The sequence below is a fragment of the Oryctolagus cuniculus genome, chromosome 7, assembly GCF_051225735.1.
Source record: "Oryctolagus cuniculus isolate XC-2025 breed Fujian yellow rabbit chromosome 7, ASM5122573v1, whole genome shotgun sequence".
Taxonomy (NCBI): domain Eukaryota; kingdom Metazoa; phylum Chordata; class Mammalia; order Lagomorpha; family Leporidae; genus Oryctolagus; species Oryctolagus cuniculus.
The window spans coordinates 105,752,163-105,775,661 of record NC_142873.1 but is presented as its reverse complement, the minus strand read 5'-3'; the positions used below and the strand labels follow the sequence as shown (position 1 = coordinate 105,775,661).

The 23,499-nt window shown below is 40.4% G+C and overlaps 1 protein-coding gene across 5 annotated transcripts; it reads right to left on the bottom strand.

Annotated features, from left to right (window-relative positions):
• Positions 1–876: 876 nt before the first annotated feature.
• SERBP1 (SERPINE1 mRNA binding protein 1) lies at positions 877–22,896 on the bottom strand. 5 transcript variants are annotated; one of them, XM_002715937.6, is made up of 8 exons: positions 22,482–22,896; positions 18,902–19,052; positions 17,926–18,066; positions 17,725–17,814; positions 17,091–17,210; positions 11,543–11,720; positions 7,830–8,003; positions 877–5,622 (listed from the first exon to the last, which is right to left on the bottom strand). In XM_002715937.6, exons 1-8 carry the CDS (start codon positions 22,792–22,794, stop codon positions 5,566–5,568), a joined length of 1,224 nt encoding a protein of 407 aa, XP_002715983.1. In that variant the 5' UTR covers positions 22,795–22,896; the 3' UTR covers positions 877–5,565. The 5 variants fall into 5 exon arrangements, with proteins under 5 accessions (XP_002715983.1, XP_002715982.1, XP_002715981.1 ...); XM_002715936.6 differs by having other exon boundaries at positions 17,091–17,165; XM_002715935.6 differs by having other exon boundaries at positions 17,725–17,796.
• Positions 22,897–23,499: the final 603 nt, after the last annotated feature.

Below are 23,499 nucleotides of genomic sequence, written 5' to 3'. Positions count from 1 at the left end.
TTTCCAGGGAAAAACACAAACCAATCAGCTACCTCTGAACAAAAAGGCATATATCATTATTTAGTTCACCAATCATGAAGGCCTAAACATGTTCAGCCACGTAACAGGGAAAAACAAAACCACTCATCTTTGCAGATGTATTTAGTGATTTCTCCCCCAAACAAGCCTTGGCAGTCTCAGCACTTAGACAAAATGTCTAAACATAAGCTTGTCTAACCATCATCAGAATGTGGTTGCCAAATGAAGCAACACTTCTTTGTAGATTACACCCCAGGTGTGAATCAAGAAATTAAACATCAAAGTTCCCAAAATAAAATTGCTTCTCAGACATTACACTTTGGCTAACTAGAATATTGTCCCAATCTGACTAAACTCAGGGCATTCCAATGTCAAAACCAAGTTAACCTAGACTATTTTATACAGAATTCTCATTCTAAATATATAAAAATGCCATTTCTTTGAATTAGAGTTTAGATTGATTCTAGAAATCAGCTACAACTGCATTTAAGGTGGGAATGGTGCAAACCAATCCAACTGTCCAAAGATAAACTACTTCCCATTTTCTCTACTTGGTAACACAGCATCAAACTCCAGAGTATCAATCCTCCACTTTCGAAGTCTCTAAACCACTAACACACAAGGCAATTTGAGGAAAGCCACTGCAAGGTCAATTCTTATGAACTGTTTGATCATCTAGTGTGAAACAATCACATAAAAAAATTTTGAAGCCAGTAAATAATCACAATGGCCAACTAGTCATCACCAGGTATCTCCCATGAGCAAGGCCAAGAGCACACATGCAAGCCACTAAGTATTGCAATACCCTCCCCACCCAAATAGAAAAAGGGACACACATTACTGAATTAACACATTAAATACTCACACATCAAAATTTAATCTGGTAAATTATTTTCTAACTTGCAAAGGGCATTTCCATTTGAAAGTGAACAACTGACGCACAGTTACTGAGTATTCAATAGTACAAAAACCACCTCATGCCCAGTGGATATTACGAGCTCTAAGAAATGACTTCTCCAGGAGTCATTAATTCGTGCCCCAACTCAAACTATGAGGCTAATTAAAACATTTGTTCTTACCTACATAAAATAGGTATAATTCTCATCTCAAAAAAAATCATTTAGCACAACAGAACTTAGCACTGATATGAAAAGTACCAAGTGTTAAACATTAATCACGTATACAATACTTCAACAAGATTTATACTTCCCTTAATAGTTTTCAGAATTGAAAATAACAAAACCACCTTTACTCTTACCAACCATATTGCCCCTGCCGATTATGGAAGTCAAAGTTTGCCTTAAAATCACTGATTTCACAACTTTCCATGTGGTAAGATGACTTAATTTGTACCTAGAACTAAACTTTTTTAAGATTGTATGTTGACCCAGGAGTAACAGCAGGGAATCAGAACAGGCAGTAGCAAACATTTTCCATGTTTCAGACTTTGTGGGCTACACCTGTGTTCCTTTGTGGTAGTCCCTTACCGTTAACTCTTCAAAGCCTTTCTTAGACATATAAATATAGGCTACCGTGTGAAGTTTGCAGACCCTATGCTTAGACATATTTCACACTTATCTAGACTTGGTTCTTTCATATGTGGTCAAAATCTTGATGGTTTTAAGAGTCTCCCTACCCTTCTGAAATTACACTTATGTTTGTCATAACCTTGCTTCCCTTATATTCGGATTTTTTGAATTTCTCAACTTCAAAGACTTACCTTCGATCACTTCTCACTTAACTCCCAAATTTGAAATTAAAAATAAAAAAGACTGTAAAATTCAAAACAGGCTTAAAGAGAAAGGTTAACACCAGGGCATAGCTAAGCAGAGAAATCAAATCCAAACTTCCAAAAACTATCACTTACTATCCATAGCTGAACAAAGCCAGACAACTCAGCTTGCAAATATTTCCCAATTACTAGACTCTGAAAGGCTGATTAGGTTTTAACACTACTGATACACCCCCCTGCAAAACACATCCTTAAGTAACTTCCCAGGCTTTCAGTTAATTTTGGAGACCTGGCATTCAGATTTGCTAAACTACTTAATCTCAGTAACTACTTAACCTCAGTATAATTGCAAATGTTTTGAGTTAGAATCAGTTTTAAGCACCTACTTTCTTAAGAACAGGAGTGAGGAATCTTTATTTCCTGCCAAGGCCATACAAAATTAGCAACTTAAAAAGAATTAGCCCTTTATAGATTATTGAATTTTTGCGGTTGCCTTAGGCAAGGCCAGACCAAAGTGATTTTGAGGGTTGAACATTCTCCACTCCAGCTTTACAAAGCAGAACTGCATCCACCTGAGGCCTAGAATTTGCTGTACTGGTTAGCAACTGGGCTGCATGTCGGTACTATATATCTGCATGATTTTACCTTTGAAGTCAACGTCCAGCTAGGTTCTAACAGCCTCACATTTGTTTTTCAAAAACCTTTCAAAACTTGGTTCCTTCCACATGCTAGTGCTGTTCCATACTTTTAAAATCCAATAAACAATAATTAGACTTCTCTCCATTTTTCTATAAACATTCTTTTAGTGCAACCTTGTCTAGCAATTTAAAAAAAGTAACACAATCACAACGAATACTTAAAAGTTTCCCTCCAAATCCATACCAAAAGCAAGTCCCAAATATATTTATAAACCCAGGGATAATGTGTCCTGCTTCTATTCTTTAAAACTGAGTAGAAACTAGACGTTGGCACTTAGGGTTAAGCCACCACCAGCATCCCAAATGGGCATCAGTTCAAGTCCCAGCTGCTCTCCCTCTGATTCCGCCCCCTGCTCATGCGCCTGGAAAGCAGCGGGAAGAACGCTGAAGTACTCTGCCCCAGCCACCCATGTGGGAGAGAGTAGGATGGAGTTCCACGATCCTGACTTCAGTCTGGTCCAACCCAAATCATTGCAGCCATTTGGGGAGTAAATTTTCTCTCCTTCTAATTGTATGCTGTTTTTCAAATAAATAAGCAAAAAAAAATTAGAAATAAACTAGATGTTAATACCTAGGCACGCACTTAAAAAAATCATTCGCAACTCCACAGGCTTGAAAATAATATTTAGCTAATAAAGAAACCATATCCCCATATTATTTAAATCCAAACCATCTTAAACTTTCCATTTAAAGGTATAAAAAAGCTCAGTGAAACAGCCAGCATTTTAGGAATCTGTATATTATAAAGGGATTCTCTTTTTTACCAATGAAAAGATTATTTTTGTATTAGTATGACTAACTTCATTCAAAATACGATTTTCCAATAGAAAAGCCAATGTCTGGCCAGTCCTTAGAATTCAACTTTCCCAATTATAAAATTTATAGGCAATTCTCACAAATTTTGACAGCCTGGTTTGCAAAATAAAATCTCTACATCAAATCTATTTAAACTTTTAAAAACTAAATCAGCATTATCTTGGGGTGTGCAGATGTCAGAAACCAGGAAACACATGAAAATAAATGGGCTCCTATTTGATTGCTTTTATGCTTTTAAGTGAGCATGAAAATAAATCTTTATTTCATTTTTACCCACCAATAAGAGAAAATTAGGTTCACAGTTTTAGCTCTTGACAAAGTGAACTAGGAGGCAAAGTTACACCCATCAGATACAGCTAATGGACCAACTTTTTCGAGCTTAGGCTGTCATGAAAGCTTGCAACATACCAGATATTGCTGTCTATTCTCTAGTAACAATGACTGACAGGTTTTACTAACAGGTGTTTTCTAAAATCATGTTGTTGCAATCAAGGTTTATAAACATGTTACATGTTTGGAAATGATTTAGATACTTCCAAGTCTAAACACACTGATTTAGGAGTGCATATGTTGCAATCTCAAGAGGGGTCAATACTTGCTCTGGGAAGCAGGTATATTTGTAAATATAAAATTATATTTGACATTAGCACCAGTGCAGAACGTGCTCAACATCATAAGATCCAAAACACCAGCACAAATGTATCCATCATTAAAAAAGTTACCTCCATCCTAGGATGTCAGACTACTAGGTAACTAACTAGACTCAAATTCGAATGCATACTCTTGTACTATACAATTTCTTTTAGAATATGTGAGAACCAATCAGCTGAATTGCAGGCATGTTTAAATTTCCAACAGTTTAAAAACGGAATATTATCATTCAGAAGTAGAAAACTACTGAAAATTGAGTGCCAAACTTTAACACCTAAATATGGCAGAAAATTTAAAAATCCTAGGAAACCTGTTTATTCACCATTCTATCCACATTTTAATAAGTGATACTCCCATTCTAGGAATCCATTACTTACCTAATTTCCAAGTGGAAGAGGGAAAGTTAATTATCACTTTTTATGGAACATTCATCTATAAAATTAAGACCAATTAATAGCAATAAAGGAAATTTGGAAAAAAGGATTTTTGGTTTATATTTTATGAATGGTGCTGCTGTTTCAACCTTATAAAGTAAAGCTGTCTGTATTCCAAATTCCAAAAATTAAAATACCCCCCCCATCTCACTATAGTAGCCAGTGCCCTTTGGTTTCTTCAGAACAAAGGATGATTTAAGAGTTGTTGATTGTGAATGTATCATTTTGATCTGGAGAACTTTCACACACACAAATCATACCAAGCGGCCAGACACTTATTTTACAAAACAGTTTAAATATTATGCATTAGCCAGGTCAACTTATTCCACCCACCCTGGTGAGGGGAGGAAAGAGCCCACTCCCATAGAACTACTTCACTTGACAGGCTGTTTCTAGCAGTAATAAGTATCTTAAACAACTATCACAAAGTGTCTAGTTTGGTTCTTCAAATGGGAAAGTCACACATTTTAGAAGTAAATATAGTTTAAATTGTGAATTGGGTATAATTTGAACCTAATGAACCATGCAGGAGGCAAGGGTTAATAAACCAATGTGCTTTGAATTTGTTCAAGTACTGGTATTTCTGTATATAAAGATATAGCATATATAACAGCTATCATGAGAAGTGAAAAAAGATTTTTCCCCAAAAAAATGAGAATATTAAAACTAAGTTAAAATACAATAAAGTAGTTAGTATTCCACACAGCATAAAATTCGACAAATCAAAGTTTACATGTCCCAGTTGACCATGTGTGAAAATGCAAAGCAGGTATTAAAACCAATATTATGTCCAATATTTAAAACCAGTTTGTAATTGGGGGAACATCTAAATCCTTAATTAAAAAACACAAATGAAGTGAAAGCTTTAAACTGGTACACACTGTTCACACCTATATTTCAAGTTTGGAAATGCATATTTGCAAGCAGCATTACAAAAGTATTCATGAAGAATGCATAATCTCTGAAAATTATGAAAACATCCCTGCTACCAATACATTTCTAAATACAAAACTGACTACCATATTTGTTACTTCTGTGTAGCGAGAGAAGTTCATTTTCAAAACAGATAAAATTCAGTCTTTAGGTGTGAATGGTATGAATGACAGTCTTTTTTTTGTTTGTTTTTTAAATTTCTTAGTCGTTTGGGATCCTTTATGCATGCAAAAGCTTTGAACAGGAGGGTCCACCAAGGAACCAGGGTTGTCATGGCATCCAGTTAAGCCAGAGCTGGAAATGCCTCTGGGTCATCCACATCAGGAGCAGAAGCACTTGACTGAAAAAGAAAAGTAAATTCTATTAACCACAAATTCTCAAATATTGAAAATATACTGCCAGTGCCTATGTTTACAAAACTCTAAATTCTCTGGTAATAAGCACAAGCAGTCTTAGGTTTGCTAATAAATCACTCATGGAGATTTTACATGGGACATGTATGCTTTAAGAACAGCATCCATGTGAAAGCATGCTGGGGCCGGCACTGTGGTGCAGAAGCTAAGCCGCCGCCTACAGTGGTGGCATCCCATATGGGCACTGGTTTGAGACCCAGCTGCTCCACTTTTGATCAGGCTCTCTGCTGTGGCCTGGAAAAGCAGTGGAAGACGGCCCAGTCCTTGGGCCCCTGGCTTCAAGATCAGTGCAGTTCTGGCCGTTGCGGCCATCTGGGAAATGAATCAGCAGATGAAAGACCTCCCTCCCTCTCTTTCTGCCTCTCCTTCTCTCTATAACACTTTCAAATAAATATTAAAAAAAAAAAAAAAGCATGCTAAGAAACCAACTAACAATAATTTAGGCAGCATTCACAATGCTAGAAAGGGATCCAACTGCTGTTTACAGCCTAAAACACTAAATTAAAAACAAGTGTATTGAAAAGGACCATATACAAAACACTGACTTAAAAAAAAAACTGATGTCAAAGGAAGAACGAAATAACACTACATTGTTAATAATGACCATTAAATCTAACATTTAAGTCAGCACCATAATCAAATACAGATAAGACTCAATCAAGCATATGGGTCTCCAAATTTATCAGATATTGAGAATTCAAGATCTTACAAGTTATTTCCAAGCTAAATCCTAAGAAAAAAATTACTCAAAAGTTACCTTTAATACTTTAGCTTAACAACACATCGTCACTGAAAGCACAGACCTCAGCAGACAGATCTGAGTTCAATGCTACAAGTTACTTGGGCATCTACCAAAGTACTTCATGAAGAACTTATCTTTAAATGCTTGAAAGAATAAATATATTTATGGGGTTCGCACCATGGTACAATAGGTTTATATTCTGCCTGCGGCACCAGCATCCCATTTGGGCGCCGGTTCGAGTCCCGGCTGCTCCTCTTCCAATCCAACCCTCTGCTGTGGCCTGGGAAAGCAGTAGAAGATGGCCCAAATGCTTGGGCCCCTGCACCCGCTTGGGAGACTAGGAAGAAGCTCCTGGCTCCTGGCTTCAGATCGGCGCCAATCCAGCCACTGTGGCCATTTGGGGAGTAAACCAACAGAAGGAAGACCTTTCTGTCTCTCCCTCTTACTGTCTAACTCTACCTCTCAAATAAATGAATAAAATCTTTTAAAAAAATATATTTACCCTGACTGGACATTATACAATGCATACATGTAACAAAACACCACACAGTATCCCATAAATATATACAATTTTTATGTCGTTTAAAAAAATTTTAATAAAAAATACACTGCTCTGAGCCACACACTGCAGAAGGCATTGGAGATATTACATTAAGTAAGGACAAAAGCAAAATCCCAGCTCGGACAGAAGAAATCTAGTGAGGAATCAAGAACAAGAGCCAGTGCTGTGGCACAGCAGGTTAAAGCCCCGGCTTACAGCACCAGCATCCCATATGAGAGCCGGTTTACATCCTGGCTGCTCCACTTCTGATCTGGCTCTCTGCTATGGCCTGGGAAAGCAGTGGAGGATGGCTCAACTCCTTGGGCCCCTTCACCGCGTGGGATACAAGGAGGAGGCTCCTGGCTTCAGATCAGCTCAGCTCTGGCCATTTCGGTAATTTGGGGAGTGAACGAGCGGAATGGAAGACCTCTCTCTCTCTGCCTTTCCTTCTCTGTGTAGCTCTGACTTTCAAATAAATAAAAGTAAATCTTCAAAAAATAAAATCAACAAGACCAATAATCATGTGTCACAAAAGTAATTATACAAAGGACACATGGTTATGTTAAGCAGAGACATAAAAAAAAAAAAAAACAGTAAATAATGATCAAAGTAATAGATTGTATTTCCGGAAGAACTTCGCGAAAGCCAAGTTAACGTGATTCCCTGTATCGAATCTTCTCTTCTGTAAAATGGTCATTTAAGTGCTTTAAACAAAATTATAATCTAAACTCTAGTTTCTAGAGGGCATGGTTACCTTTTCTACCTTTTATACCCTCAAAAGAAATCAGCCAGTGATTTACCAGAAAAGGTCTCTAAATTACATAAAAGGGGAAAATTAGTCTTAAAATCACCTTGTCAGTCCTGCTGCCACGGTTCGGACGTCCACCACGCCCACGTCCACCTCGCCCTCCCCTGCCACCACGTCCTGGGCGGCCTAGGTCTCCAAAATTGATCTCCAGCTGAGACGTTATATCATTTGCTGGCTTCCGGAAATGATGGTCCATAACAGAGTCTTCAGCATGAGCCTAAAACGTTAAGTGAAGGCCACTGAGTAATTAATAGGGAACTTTAACTAATAGATGAACTTTCTCCTAAAAATAAATTTAAAAATCCAAACTGTGGGAAACTTGTGGGAAAAAAATAAATCAACATCTCTGTAGGTAATTAGTAAGATTTGGGCTCAGCTAAAGTGACCCTGGAGGAAGAATTCCCTTCACCTTCTCTCTCAAATTTCTCTAGCCTTAAATTCCAAGTGTTATCAGCAGTCCTTAACTAAAAATAATCACAATTAACCCAAACTGGCTGGTCTCCATCCCATACCTACATTGTCATCTTCAGCAGGGAAGCCTGGATGAACATTATAAATATGCTCTTCATATTAAGATTCCAATGTTTACTCCTTGATGCAGACCTCTGGATCTATGACACAGGGTTTCTACTAATGATAATCTCTTTAAAAGTTATAAAGAAAATCTCTTGTTTTACATTCTGCCAATTATGACTTGGGAAAATACATTTTTATGTACAGATTCCTCAGGTTGTGTAAAAATACACCAGGGTGAGCATCTATTAAAAAAAAAATCAAAATCTGAACCCAGCAGGTAAAATTGCCATCTGCAACGCCAGCATCCCATATGGGCACTGGTTTGTGTCCTGGCTGCTCTACTTGTTCAGCTCCCTGCTAATCCATGCAGGAAAGCAGCAGCAGAGGGTCCAAGATGGAGCCCTGCCACACAGTGGGAGACCCCAATGAAGCTCTTAGGTCCTGGCTTCACCATGGCCCTCCCTTGGCCACTGTAGCCATCTGGGGAGTTGAATCAGAGGACGGCATATCTTTGACTCTCCCTGTTTCTGTAACTCTTTCAAGATTTAAAAAAAATTTTTTTTTTAAATAAATAGGGGACAGCACTGTGGCGTAGCAGATAAAGCTACCGCCTGCGGTGCCAGCATCTCACATGGGCACTGGTTCGAATCCCGGTTGCTCCACTTCCAATCCCGCGCTCTGCTATGGCCTGAGAAAGAGGAAGATAGTCTAAGTCCTTGGGCCCCTGCATCTGCGTGAGGAAACCTGGAAGAAGCTCCTGGCTTTGGATAGGCCCAGCTCTAGCCAATGCAGCCATCTGGGGAGTGAACCAGTGGATGGAAGACACCTCTGTGTGTTTGTGTTTGTCTGTGTGTGTGTGTGTGTGTCTCTTTCTCTCTCTCTGCCCTGCCTCTCTTTAACTCTGCCTTTCAAATAGTAAATCTTAAAAAACAAAAACAGAAAGGTGATAGATTCTAATATTAAGTTTAAAGGAACCAAGAAACAAATGTATATTGTTGTCTATGTTTTAAATATTGGCTATTTCAAACAAATTATGCCAATTAACTATCAAACTTAGAACCTAGAAGCAAAAAGAGCATACAGTAACACCCTACTGAAATACCTGGAAGGTATTACTGCAGTAAGAGGAAGTCTGAAGGTTCAGAACACATCCCTAACATTCAAGGCTAGGATAGATTGGCAAATATTACTTCTAGAGCAGTTACTTTTGAGAGCATCTAGAGTATAACAAGTGAACAGAAGTCTGACCTCAGTCCTCCATTTCTGAAGCAGTTAAGGTTTCTTTCCCCTAAGTACTTTACGTTTATCATGAGAAACAAGATATTTCAGGGAACCAAAGTGCTAAACACAAAACTTGAAGATTTGATTATTCAAATGACAATGCCACATAGGCCAAATGTAAACAAGGATACATACCACAAAGCCACACATTTTAAAGGCCCAAGCATATAAAAGTGTTTTGCGAATGAAGATATCTTTTTATTCAGAACCACATTTTCAAACATCTCTGATAAAAACTGCCTTGTATACTAGTCTCCACTGATCCACAGAGAATAGATTCTAAGACCTCCCTAGTGGCTGTCAGAAATCTTAGGTAATATCAAGCCCTATACATAATACATGTTACTACACACAAGCTACTTAAGTGACTAATGGATAGGCAGTGCATACGGTGTGGATAGCCTGGCCAAAGGAATGATTCACACATTAGGTGGGAGAAAGCAGGCCAGCACGAGATTTGATTAGGCTACTGATGATGGCATGCTATTTAAATTTATGTATTACAGTATTTCTGGTATTTTCCATTTATTATTTTCAGGCCTCAGTTGACTGTGGGTAACTGAAATTGCAGAAAGCAAAACCACGGATAAGAGGGGAACACTTTAGTTATTTTTGGGAAGCTCAATGTAAAATATAGAAGATAGGATACCAAGGTATGAAACACACCACCACCAAGAGACTTCGGGGCACTAGGTGAGCATTATGGTGCAGTGAGTTAAACTTCTACTTGAGATGCTTACATCTCTGCCAGTTCAAATTCTAGCTATTCTGCTCCTCATCCAGCTTCCTGTTGATGTGCCTGGGAAGCAGAGACTGATGGCTCAAGTACTTGAATTCCTGCCACCCATGTGGGAAACCTGGATGGAATTCCTGGCTCCTGGCTTCAACCTCAGCTGTTGTGAACTTTTGAGAAATCAATCTGCAGATGGAAGATCTATCTCTGCTTTTCAGATGATTTAATCAATAAACCTTAGACTTAAAAAGAAAAAAAAAGGGCAAGACACTTCAGGGTATTAATGGAATTACCCAAATTGCAACTAGAATTTTATGTGTATATGGTATTCATTCAGGGAAAGTCCAGTCAGAACCCCAAAGCCTAACAAAAAACTGTCTAACAGGAGGCCAGGCAAATCTTCTTATATAAATCTATACAGTTCAAGTGAACAATTTCTCCAAGAACGTTCATGATTCCTCAACCAGAAATTGTTTTGTCTTACTCAGACACACTAACAACTTCATCTCCAAAGACTTAAGTAAGAAAAGGGCCTAGTGTTATAGTGTAGCAGGTATGGGCACAGGTTTGTGTCCCAACTGCTCCACTTTACATTCAGCTCCCTGCTTATGTGCCTGGGAAAGCACTGGACAATGGCACAAGTGCTTGGGGCCCTGCCACCCACATAAGAGACCGGAAGAAGTTACTGGTTCTGGCTTCAGCCTGGCCCAGCCCTGGCTACTGCAGCCATCTGGGAGTGAACCAATGGATGGGAGACCTAAATCTGTCTTTCAAGTAAATAAAGCTTTTTTTTAAAAAAAAAAAAGTATTCTAATATTTCCACGTTTATTCTAAAGCCATTCTTTAATTCAGAAAACTAAAAGAGGGCTGGCATTGTGATGCAGGTTAATCTGCCACCTGTGACTCTGGCATCCCATATGGGTGCCCGTATCTGTGCCAGCTGCTCCACTTCTGATCCAGCTCTCTGCTATGGCCTGGGAAAGCAGTAGAGGATGGGCCACGTTCTTGGGCCCCTGCACCCACGTGGGAGACCAGGAAGAAGCACCTGGCTCCCGGCTTCAGATCGGAAGTCTTAAAAACATTCACAGGAATTATGTCTGTTAATTCCATTTTCCATCAACTTTTTTAATTAACCCTATTATCCTTGGGAAACTTCATACAAAATTTATGCATACAATTTAAGTCACACCTGAATATTGTCAAACACCACCAAACTTAAAGTTTACCTCTTCACTCTTTGATTTATGAAGAACAAATCCTTTCTTCCATTGCCCATCAGCACCTTCATTTGGTTTTCGGATATTAAATTCTACTTTTGCCCGGTCTTTATTCTGAATTGCTTTCCACTCATCCAAAGTCATCTCTTTTGGACCCTCTTCCTTTACCTCTTCCACTTCGTTTTCCCTGTGAAAAGATGTTTTAAATTTATACCTGGTAGAGGACTTGTATGATTTACATTAGTATTTCAAATTTACAGCTGTAAGAAGTTAACTTGACTGGTTGGTAATATTTACAGAAAAATTATCCAAGGATGGGAGTATCACAGTTTTTTCTATAGCTGTTAACAGAATCCAAGAATTCAGCAGCTGTTGATTTGAAGTATAGATAACTGAGGAATATGTAATTTTTTTCAAAACTCATCAGTAACATAACTATAATTGGTCTTACCAATCCTTTAATGTACATTTCTTAAAATCAAACTAATTTAAAAACTGTACCTGCTTATGTAATTAAAATCCTTGACCTGTCTCCTCCTAAAACACTTAAGTTTTCACGATACTCACATAGGACTTAAGGTATTTCATCCAGAATGCCTGAAGACCAACCAGATTTCATATTCTAAAATGTAAAATAAACTATTCCTCTATCCTTTATTTCGGCAAGTAGCACTTAAGACAAACCAAAACAAAAATGGTATTTCTACAAATCCTACAAATAAATCTTCCAAGTTCTCAGAAAATGCCTATTATGAAAAAACCATGCATAGATTTCAATTTGTACATTAAAATAAGCTTCTCTTAAAGATTCATTGAAAAGCAGAGTTAGAGAAAGAAAGATTTCCCATCTGTCATCCATAACTCTCCAAATGGCCGCAATGGCCAGGGCTGGGCTAGGCTGAAGCCAGGAGCCTGTAACTCCATTTGGGTCTCCCATGTGGGTGGCAAGGGTCCAACCACTTGGGCCATCTTCCACCGCCTTCCCAGGCACACTAAGAAGAAGCTGGATGGATAAATGAAGTGGGCAGTACATGAACCAGCACTCATATGGGATGCCAGCATCACAAGCAGTGGTTAACACACTGGGCCACAAGTTATGTCTTAATTCCACTGTTCTTTCTGAAGTATCCTCATACACAAAATGGCAAGTTAATTTGTCTAAGAACAGATTAATCAAACTGCCCACAAAAAACACTGGCTTCAATTTTTAATAGCAAATTAATTACAAACAAATGTAATTCTCAAGGTAGTTAACTACTCAATATTAACTTTTACTCTATTTACAGAAACAATGCACAGGTCTGAGAATCCACTATTTTAGTCTGATTTCAATTTCCAACTTTCATCAAACAACTCATTTACTATTTTGGGAGCCCTGCTTCTTTCCAAACATAGCAGGTGATTTGGTTAGCCTTAGAAGTGCAAATAGCTCTCTCTTGACAAATTTTATCTCAAAAAAAAAGTGTTACATTTGGTACTACTGGTGCCCAAAAATGCTTACATAGCAGTCACTAACTCACCAATCACAACTGATCAGTTAGGTTCCCACACAAAATTAGGCTTCCATGAAGACTCATAAATGAATGTTACCAAGTGCAAAACATCACCTCCGAGTAACAAATATTTGTATCTACTATCTGATAGTCAATCATTTTCCCGTAGCCAAACAAACCCATGTAATGATTCTCCCTCCCACCATTTACAGTGGTTCACCCATTCTGCCTGGAGAACAGAAAACTTTTTAAAGAGCATCCGCTCCTTAGTTGCTTTCAGTTTGTTCTGTAATTATCACTGCCCTACATAAAAACAGACACATACACTAATGAAGCAGGGAACCCAAATAAACCCACATATTTTTAGCTGATTTTTGATAAAAGCACCAAGACCATACTTTGTACAGTAAAGAATGGACAGTCTCTTCCAAAAAATGGTGCTGGTAAAACTGGATATCCATATTCAGGAGAATGAAGCTGGTACCATCTCTCACCACACACAAAGATTAATTCAAAACAGATCAGACTTAAATGTAAGACCCAAAACTGCAAGTACTAGAAGAAAACAGGAAATGTTTCAGAACAGTGATCTAGGAAAAAATACTTTGGATATGACCCGAAAAACAATGGCAAAAGCAAAAACTGAGAAATAGGATTACATCAAAATAAAAAGCTTATACACACAAAGGAAATCAACAGTGAAGAGATAATGTATAGAATGGGAGACCTAAGAGTAAACTACCCATGACAAGGCATTTACATCCAGAATATATAAAAAATTCAAACAGCAAAACAAAACACCGAATCATTAAAACCCAGGCAAATAATCTGACAAAAAAAAAAAAATGCTTAACACTAACCATCAGGGAACTGTAAAACAAAACCACAATGAGACAACATCTCATCCCAGTCAGAATAGCTATCATCCAAAGACAAAAAATAACTACAGGAGAGGATCCATAGAATGGGGGCTCTCACACATCATTGGTGGGAATTCAATTCCTACAGCTATTACGGAAAGCAACAATATGCAGGTTCCTTATAAAGCTAGAGGTAGAACTCCATAGGGTTCAGCAATTCAAAAAGAAACAAAATCAGTATATTGAAGAGATAGCTGTACCCTCACGTTTTCTGCAACACTATTCACAACAGCCAAGTTACAGAATTATCTTAGGTGCCCATGAACAGGTGAATGGATGAAGAAAATGGATAAATGGAATACTACTCAGCCATAAAAAAAAAGGAAATCCTTCCTTTCATACCAACAAAGATGGAGCTGGAAGACATGCTAAATGAAGTCAAGTCAGGCACAGAAAGACAAATATCCTTGTTAACACTTATATGTGGAAGCTAAAAGTGGAGAGTAGAATAGTGGTTTTCAGAGGCTAGAAAGAGAACGGAGAGGGAAGACAGAGAAAGGGTGTTTAACAGGTATAGGAGGGATAATTTCTAGTGTTCCTATAGTACAGTAGGGTTACTATGATTGACAACAACCATGGGGCCGGCGCTGTGGTGTAGCAGGTAAAGCCGTCACCTGCAATACCGGCATCTCATATGGGCACTGGTTGGAGACCAGGCGGCTCCACTTCCCATCCAATTCTCTGCTATGGCCTGAGAAAGCAGTAAAAGATGGCCTAAGTACTTGGGCCCCTGCTCCTGTGTGGGAGACCGGAAGAAATTCCTGGCTTCTGGCTTCGGATTAGCACAGCTTCGGCTGTTGCGGCCAACTGGGGAGTGAACCAGCGGATGGAAGACCTCTCTTTCTCTCTCTCTGCCTCTCCCCTCTCTGTGTAACTCTTTCAAATAAATAAATAGATCTTAAAAAAAAATAAGGCAATAACCATGTATTTAAAAATAGCTAGTAGAGAGGATTTTCTTCCCACCTAGCTCCCTGTTGGTGGCCTGGGAAAGCAGTGGAGGATGGCCTACAACTGCATGGCTCTCGGCTCCTGACTTCGGATTGGCTCAGCTACAGCCATTACAGCCTTTTGGGGAGTGAACCAGCAGATGGAGGACTTCTCTGTCCTTCTCAGTTGGTAACTATGTCTCTCAAGTAAATGAATATTAAAAAAAAAAAAAAAAGCACCTCATACAGACATACTCGTGTTCTAACTAAATACAAAAAGTTCAAAGCAAAATCAAAGCCCTAAATAAATGTAAATCCAAGACTTTAAACCATGATTTAACAAATAAGTAGCATATAACTTCCACCTGGGCTGATTAAAACTACAAGGAGGCCAGCGCCGCGGCTCATAGGCTAATCCTCCGCCTAGCGGCACCAGCACACCGGGTTCTAGTCCCGGTCAGGGCGCCGGATTCTGTCCCGGTTGCCCCTCTTCCAGGCCAGCTCTCTGCTGTGGCCAGGGAGTGCAGTGGAGGATGGCCCAAGTGCTTGGGCCCTGCACCCCATGGGAGACCAGGAAAAGCACCTGGCTCCTGGCTCCTGGCTCCGGATCAGCGCGGTGCGCTGGCCGCAGCGCACCGGCCGCGGCGGCCATTGGAGGGTGAACCAAAGGCAAAGGAAGACCTTTCTCTTTCTCTCACTCTCACTGTCCATTCTGCCTGTCAAAAGAAAAAAAAAAAAAAAAAAACTACAAGGAACATTTATGCAATTTTTCAGCTTAAATCTCTTACCTTTGGAAAAATAAAAACTTTAAATAAGGTATTCTACCTAACCCAGAAAAACAAAGCTAATGAACTAATAACACATTCTGATCTTTGGTTCCTCACACATTTTAAAACAAGATGGTGGGGCCAGTGCTGTGTCTCAGCAAGTTAAACCACCATCTACAGCACTGGCATCCCATAAGGACACTCCAGTTCCCTGCTAATGTGCCTGGGAAAGCAATGGAGGATGATGGTCCAAGTGCTTGGGACCCTGCACTCATGTGGGAGACCCAGATGAAGCTCCTGGCTCCTGCCTAGCCCAGCCCTGGCTGTTGTGGCCATTTTGGAAGGGAACTAGCAGATGGAAGATCTCTCCCTCCTTGTATCTCTGCCTTTCAAATAAATAAATAAATCTTTTTAAAAGAAAGTCAGTAATACTATGTTCCAAATTTTATGCTGTTGGAAAGAGATGAAATTAATTTTTAGTTTTAAGCTCCATGCCCTCAGATCTCATGTAAACTACACTATGGCTATTGATTGGCTAGAAATACCTGTGTGCATTTTAAGCATAACATCACCTGCCAAGTTAGGGCATGTGCGAGACCAAACAGCAAGTAATTTTTTTAAATTACTGAATAAAAAGGATAATACCTTTAAAAAATAAACTGTCTTACAATTTGCCTTTTTTTTTTCTTTTTATTTGACAGGTAGAGTCATAGACAGTGAGAGAGACAGAGAAAGGTCTTCCCTCTGTTGGTTCACCCCCCAAATGGCCGCCACGGCCAGTGCTGCACCAATCTGAAGCCAGAAGCCAGGTGCTTCCTCCTGGTCTCCTGTGCAGGTGCAGGGGCCCAAGCACTTGGGCCATCCTCCACTGCGCTCCTGGGCCACAGCAGAGAGCTGGACTGAAAGAGGCGCAACCAGGACTAGAACCCGGCGTCCATATGGGATGTTGGCACCTCAGGTGGAGGATTAACCAAGTGAGCCACAGCGCCGGCCCCACAATTTGCCATTGTAAAATGTCAAAAAACTCTATGAGATACAAATTTGATATTCTCTAACAACGTATCAACATTTTAGAAACTTCCAACACTATTTTCCTGTTCCCACCTATGATACCTGAGAACAAGACAGTTACTCAATAAGGGAATCAGGTCAAATGCATGGCACCTTACTCCAGAAGGGCTAACCTGTTTTACTAAACTTTGTATATTCTTGACTTTTAAAGATGTATGACAATGGTAAAATGACCAAATAGAAAGAGTCATATTAGAATGTTTCATTTTCCAAGCCATTAATGACAAATGTATATATGTGTGAAGCAGCCTTCTAAACAGTACTTGAATAAGTCTCTTGTCAAAAATGCATCAAATCACATGAAGTCAATGACATCTTACTAGTAAAATCCCAAACTGTGTTCACTGCTGAAGCATCACTGCTACATCAAAACCACTTACTTATTTTCAGTGTCTGCCACTGGATGTTCTTCACCTTCAGGTGTTTCCTCAGTCACATTTGATTGATCCAAGTCACTGCAATTATAAGATATTTGTTTCTGAATGTATTTTGGGGACTCTCTAAGGAAAGAAAAGAAAAAGAAAAGCATCTAGATCCATTTACGTGTAGCCAAAGAGTTCTTCGTAACAATTAAAAACTTCATAATCTTTTGTCTTTTCCTACTAAATTTATTCCCCAGTACAGCTCTAAGAGAAAACAACATCAACTACTGGTGATTCACAGGCTTATTCACAAGTTAACAAGAACCAGAATGTAAGCAGCTGGAAAAGTAACTATTACAGACACAAAGGAAATCATTAGAATCCTCAAGTAACTTCAATGTAAAATATCAAGAAAAGCTTTATATTCACATGAAAAAAAATTAGTAACATATACAAGTATACAGAAGTATAGAATAATTGCTCATTTGATATACTGTAACCCAAATCTATCCCATAAGGCATTGTCTTTTAAGACAATATCTCTGAAATAAGAACATCCATTCTTGTTCCAGGAACAAAATTTAATAAATGTATAGGTTAAGACTCTAGATTAGTTTAGGATCAATTTTATTAAAAAAATCGGAATACCAACGTTAATTCATCTTTGACAGTTCCCCAGTTGTGAGATCCGCTACCTCCACGTTTGTCCTCGTGCTTCAGACCACTGTAATGTGAAAAAGAACTAACAAAACTGAGTTAACATAATACTCTTTAGTTCTAGAAATTCAAATTTTGTTTATTAAATAAATGCATTAAAATATAAACATAAAATAAAAACCAATCTAAGACTTACGATCTATCACTTCCACTATGCCTGTCAAATTCACGTTTGCCACGAGAATCAAATCCATCTCCTCGGCCCATTCCACGTCCACGGCCTCCTCGACCTCTTCCTAGACCACCACGGCCTCGGATAGGTCGGTCAATTATAGGCCTACAATACAAAATTTAAAAATTTAGATTTCCATGGTTTCCAAAAAAAGGAGTAAGAGAAATCTATTCAAGCACTCAAAAACACATATTTACTGGCTCATAAATCATCAGTTAAAGACATGCTTTAGAAAATTCTAGTCTATTTCTAAACACATAAAGGAAATCAGAACCAGGAAGCTCCCATTCTCAGAAGAAAACTGTTTTTGGAATCCTCACAGGGGTAGGGAACCTTTTTTTCTGCCAAGGGCCTTTTGTATGTTTATAACATCACTCTCAGGTCATACAAAATTATCAACTTAAAAAAATTAGCCTGCAAAAGTTCCTGAATTTCAAGTCCCACTTGCAGTTGCCTTGGCAAGACCAAACCGAATAATTTCTTACACTTCACACAGCCCAAAAGTTGGCCATTCCCGACCCCTGCTCCAAAGCATTACTACTAGTGCATAACTACTAGTTTTCACTATTATTCACTGATTATAATCAAGTAACACGATTATTCTCCAATACATTTAAAAACTAAATTAAGCACAACTAACCTGCAGAATGAATAACCTTTTTTACTATTTAAAGAGCATTTTTCTTTTAAGTCAAAATCTGGGGAGAGCAAAGAAATGACAGTGGCCATCAATTCAACTGAAACTGCCTCATTAGAAATCTAAGTCTGGACTGTTATCCAAAGGTCTGAGGATAACAATATACTCAGATACCTCAGAAACTGGTAAATGCGATCAGCCTCTCTGCTACCTGGCAATGATGCCCAAGTGACAGCTTTGTGTTAATATAGGACTATGCATTGACAAAGCATGAAAAGACTTTTTCTAAAAAAGAAATCTTACCTATCAACTGAAAACTCTCCTCCTTCACCCTTTTCTTCTAGTGGCTTTTCAAATCTTCTTTCACGAGGTGGTCGCCTTTCTGGTCTTCTATCAATTATTTTCCCTTCACCTTGAAGCTGTTGATCAGGTCTTCTCCCAACACGTCTTATTCCTAGAACATTAGATAACCTGTATAAGCAAATTATCTCTGCAATACAAAAAGTTTAGTCCTAGGCTATCCAAAAACCACAGTGCTACTTTTTCAGTCCACTAACTAGCATTTCCCATTGGAAAAAGCAAACACCAACCATTCCTAATGTGTAACAAAGTATTTTAGGGAAATTCTTAAAAACAAAGTTTGTTGTGAACTTCTATTTAGTTTGCCAAGTTATCTTCCCACATTAAAGCATTCTCTATAACTGTCTTGAAGTCATTTGAGCAGTCATTCCGCCTCACCTTTTTCAAGATGTCAGCCTATTGATAATTTAAAGAAACTGTAGACCAGAGATACATTTTGGCTTTAAAGTATCAAAGAAAATAATACCAACAGTCATTCATAAGTAACCAATTAAATCAACCAAAAAAAAAGTCGTGCTATTTTAGTCTATATAATCTGAAAAAAAATTGAGTAAAAAGACCCATAATTCTATGAAATTACACACTGAAAGGAAAACAAATGGTATTTAATGTTATTTAAAAAAATCCACCATCTAAAATAGTTATTTAACCAGAAAAGTACTATCTTCTGTAAATATCTAATACATGAAAAGCGTGCACAAACATCTACACTAGACACCTAGCTAAAAAAAAAAATTCTCATGTAACCACTAGGAAAATAGCTTATTTATCAATATGAATGGAGAAAGTCTGTTTTTAGGTTTACTCTAACACGTATGTTTGTTTTCAAAAAATCTTTATAAAACCACATTTATACACAGAAGCAGTATTATCAGAAACTATGGAAGATATCTGAATTAGTTACTGATTTCCTACCCCCATACTGTTTTTTTTCCTGTTAATGCCTTAAGTCCAAACCAACATGAATTATTGGTGACCTTAGGATAAACAGATTGATGGCTAAATTCATGACTGAAATTTCAGGTATGCTGAAATTACCAAACCACAATTTCTGACAAAGTCAAAAAGCAGTTAAGAAATTGGTTTTACAAAATCTGAAGTTATTTCTCTTGGGTTCTTTCTAAGAAAGTGGAACACAATCAGGGCATACCCAATCATTTAGCAGCCTGTTACCAAACACTAAATTATCAATCTGGTTATTAAAATGTTAAGGTTCATTCCCTATAAACTCTCAGAATAGACCACAAATGTCAGACCTTACACTGAGGCACTTAAATAAATGTCATCAGAGGCATAATGTATTGGGGTGGAGCTATAGAACCAATTCCCAGGCTATCCAAGCCAAATGCACCCAATTAACAACTTGCTTCCCCACCCAATACTATCTTGCAGGATCTAGAAAAATTTAAATAGGCTCATCTAACGCGAAATAATTGGTATTTTTTTTTAAAAAAAGTTTCTTCTGATACATTAATACATACCTGCAAGCCCACTAACTGCACTAGATTCCAGACTATTATTTAAAAAAAAAAACCTGGTCTACAACCTCAGTGACTTTGCTGAATCAATTCTCAAGTTCTTCCAACTACAAAATCAACATTGAACATGTAGCTAAAGTACATCTAGCACTGTGTCAGGACCGATTACTAATGGCACAGAACAAAACTGGAGTTAACAACTTGCCAGTAGTAAGAGGCAGGGACTCTGTTCACAGGCCTATCTATCCCTAATACATGGAACATGGATTGACAGGTTGTAGTCCCTTGTGTTTAATTATACTCCATTCATGCAACTTCAGGTTAGGAATGTTCTGAAATACCGACCTAAGGAAAAATGTTGGTATCTAACACAAAATCGTTTCCTCAAGGAAACAATGTCTTACTGCACAGCAGTTTGCTAACTGAGTTTGCTAACTCAGTCCTGGTTAAAAATTTATGAAATAATTCTCTCCATTTGAAACTTACAAGGTTAATTTCCAGTTAAGACTTCATTTTCTAAATGGGCTTCATGCTCAAAGGAACTAAGGCATTTAAAAGCATGCTTCAAATTTTGAACATTCAAAAGAGTGAACACATACATCTATCTGGTACAGCATAGACTTTATGCTTTAGACTCACTTTTTTTCCACGAACTTTTCTTTGAATCACTATGATCAGGAGGGTAAACTCAAGCACTGTTTAAATAATCACACAAGGCAGTGGTAGTCAACAGAAATTAAATGACGTACACATGCTTTCTAACACTCCAACTACGCTGCTGCAAACTTGTAATTTTAACACAAGAATTGTTTTATTCACCACACTGGTCCCAGCTTCTTCAGTCTGAGCCTCACAGCAGCTCTCAAAAAAAAAAAAAAAAAAAAAAAAAAACACGCACACAAAGCCGATCACTGTAAATTATTTTGATTTGTTAAGTTAGTTGCATGCTATATGAATGTGTAAGAGAAATAGGTCCTTTCAGGAGCACGTGGCAGTGAGGCGTAATTTCAACTACAGGAAGGCAATTTCAAAGCGATCGCACACTTTCTTACCCCCAATAGTTTTTACTTTTTCATAGTCAGTAACGACTGAGGCTGCAAAAGTCAGGCCAACTCTGACAACACACGGCGCCTGGAACGCAGCTATTAGCCGCCAGTGAAATCCTGACCACGCTTCACGCACACGTGGAGAATAAGCGGCAGACGGAGAATCTGCCGCGGCGAGCGCTCTGACAGCCTCTGCACTCCTTTCCGCCACGAGGCCCAGGCCCGACCCCCCAAAACACTGAGCCACGGGGAGTCGGGAGAAAGGACCGCGGCCCAAGGACGAGCCTCAGGACTTCCTGCCATAACCACAGTCTCCACACAGAATCCCCGCTTCTGCTTAACCGCATGCGGCCAAATTCCTCTCCTGCACATCTTATCTCACTCCAGCAAGTTATATACCAAGATCCTGGTTGTGGAGGGGTGGGGGGCCGTAAAGCCCATGTGGCTCCCCCGACAGCCTCCGGCTCAGGCACAGCTCAGGAGTAAGCTCCGACCCCCGGCCCTTCACTGGGGTGGCCTGCGCCATCGTGGGACAAGATGGCAGGACAGGAGCCTAAACCAGACCCGAGCACCTGAGAGGTGCACGCGCAGGCGGCTCCGCTCCGCATCCCCTAAGTGCCGAGCGCTTCGGCAAGTGGCCCGCCGCGCCGCGCCGCGCCTCGGTCCACGCGCTCGCCCGCCGAGGACCCGGGCGGGAAGGCAGCAGCCTCCCTGGACCCCGAGCCGGCTCGAGCCGCAGCGGCTCATCGCCCGACCTCGCTCCTCCGCACGGAGCCCAGGGCGGGAAGGAGGTGGCTCCGGGAACCGTGCAGGCGGTGGCTTCAACTTGAGGGTACCAAGCTCCCAGCACCTGCGCAGAGCCTGGCTTTTAGTCGCGCGCGGAAATCGGCGGCAAATTCTCCCGCGGACCCTTGGTGCTTGGAAGCAAGTGGCAGCCCCAAGTCCCTTCGCTCCTTCCCTCCATCCCGGGGCTCCTGCACCTTCGCACCCCAGCTTTACCTTCTTTCTTGAGCGCCACGGGCGGCTGCGTCTCCTCTTTCTTGTCAACCACGCCAACGTTGGGAGGCAGCGGGTTTTTGCGGTCTTTCTGGGACTCTTTACGCAGCTGTTTGCCTGCCGCGTTGGAGTTGGTCTGGGCCGCGGCCTGAGCTGCGCTCTTGGCCCCGGGGCCCCCAACGCCGCCCCCGCCGGCTTCTTTTTTCTTGTTCTCTGCTGCCTTCAGCACCTCGAAGGGGTCCGATTCGTCGTCAAATAACTGGTCGAATCGGTTGGTGACCACGCAGCCGAAGCCTTCCTGTAGGTGCCCAGGCATGATGGTGGCTCGGCGGCGCGTTCCTCCACGGATTGCAGCGGGCCGCGCCGAGCCAAGAGCGCCTGCTACAGCTCTTCCCACAAGATGGCCGGGCCGAGAGAGGGGGGCCGTCTTCTCTTCCGGCGCCAGGCACACATCCGGGAGCGGTCAGCGCCGCATGGCACCATGGGGAATGTAGGCCAGAGCTGCTTCTCCTTAGCTGGCTCCCCGCGCTGGGACTACAATCCCGAGAATGCCTCTCGCCTCAACTCTTCGCGCGCGCCCAGGAGGCGGGACCCCACGGAGGAGCGAAGCGTGCGAGCCGAAGGAGGGGAAGCGTGGTGGTGGGCGGAGTCCGGCCACCTGCTCTTGCCACCCTTCAACTCCGTCTCCGGCTGCCCTGAAAACAGTGAAACGTGACGGCGAATCTCGTTCGCGAAAGTGCTCTCTTTTGGTTTCGCCCACCCTTGCCTCCTGCCCGGGCTAACTTTCCCCCTCGTCTCTGGGAGGGTCAAGGTGACTCCCAGATCTTATAACCAGAGACTCAAAACTTCCGGGGGGGAGCTGTTGCGGAGCTGCCCGCCGGCCTCGGGTAGGCTGGACTGGTCTGTCCCCTGCTCCCTAGGTGCCCGGGTTGCTGGGGTCGCCCTCCTCTCCCTTCCCTTGGTGAATCGGGGCTCTTCCACTGAATATGAGGCAGAACACGTTTCCTCTCGCGGGGACATA

Excerpts from the sequence above, each read along its gene's own strand:
- SERBP1 (XM_002715937.6), bottom strand. The coding sequence starts at position 22,794 with ATGCCTGGGCACCTACAGGAAGGCTTCGGCTGCGTGGTCACCAACCGA. Across the intron at positions 19,053-22,481 it reads CGTGGCGCTCAAGAAAGAAG|GAATAAGACGTGTTGGGAGA; the intron begins GTAAAGCTGGGG and ends CTAATGTTCTAG. Across the intron at positions 11,721-17,090 it reads GTGGCAGACACTGAAAATAA|GGAAAACGAAGTGGAAGAGG; the intron begins GTAAGTGGTTTT and ends ATCTTTTCACAG.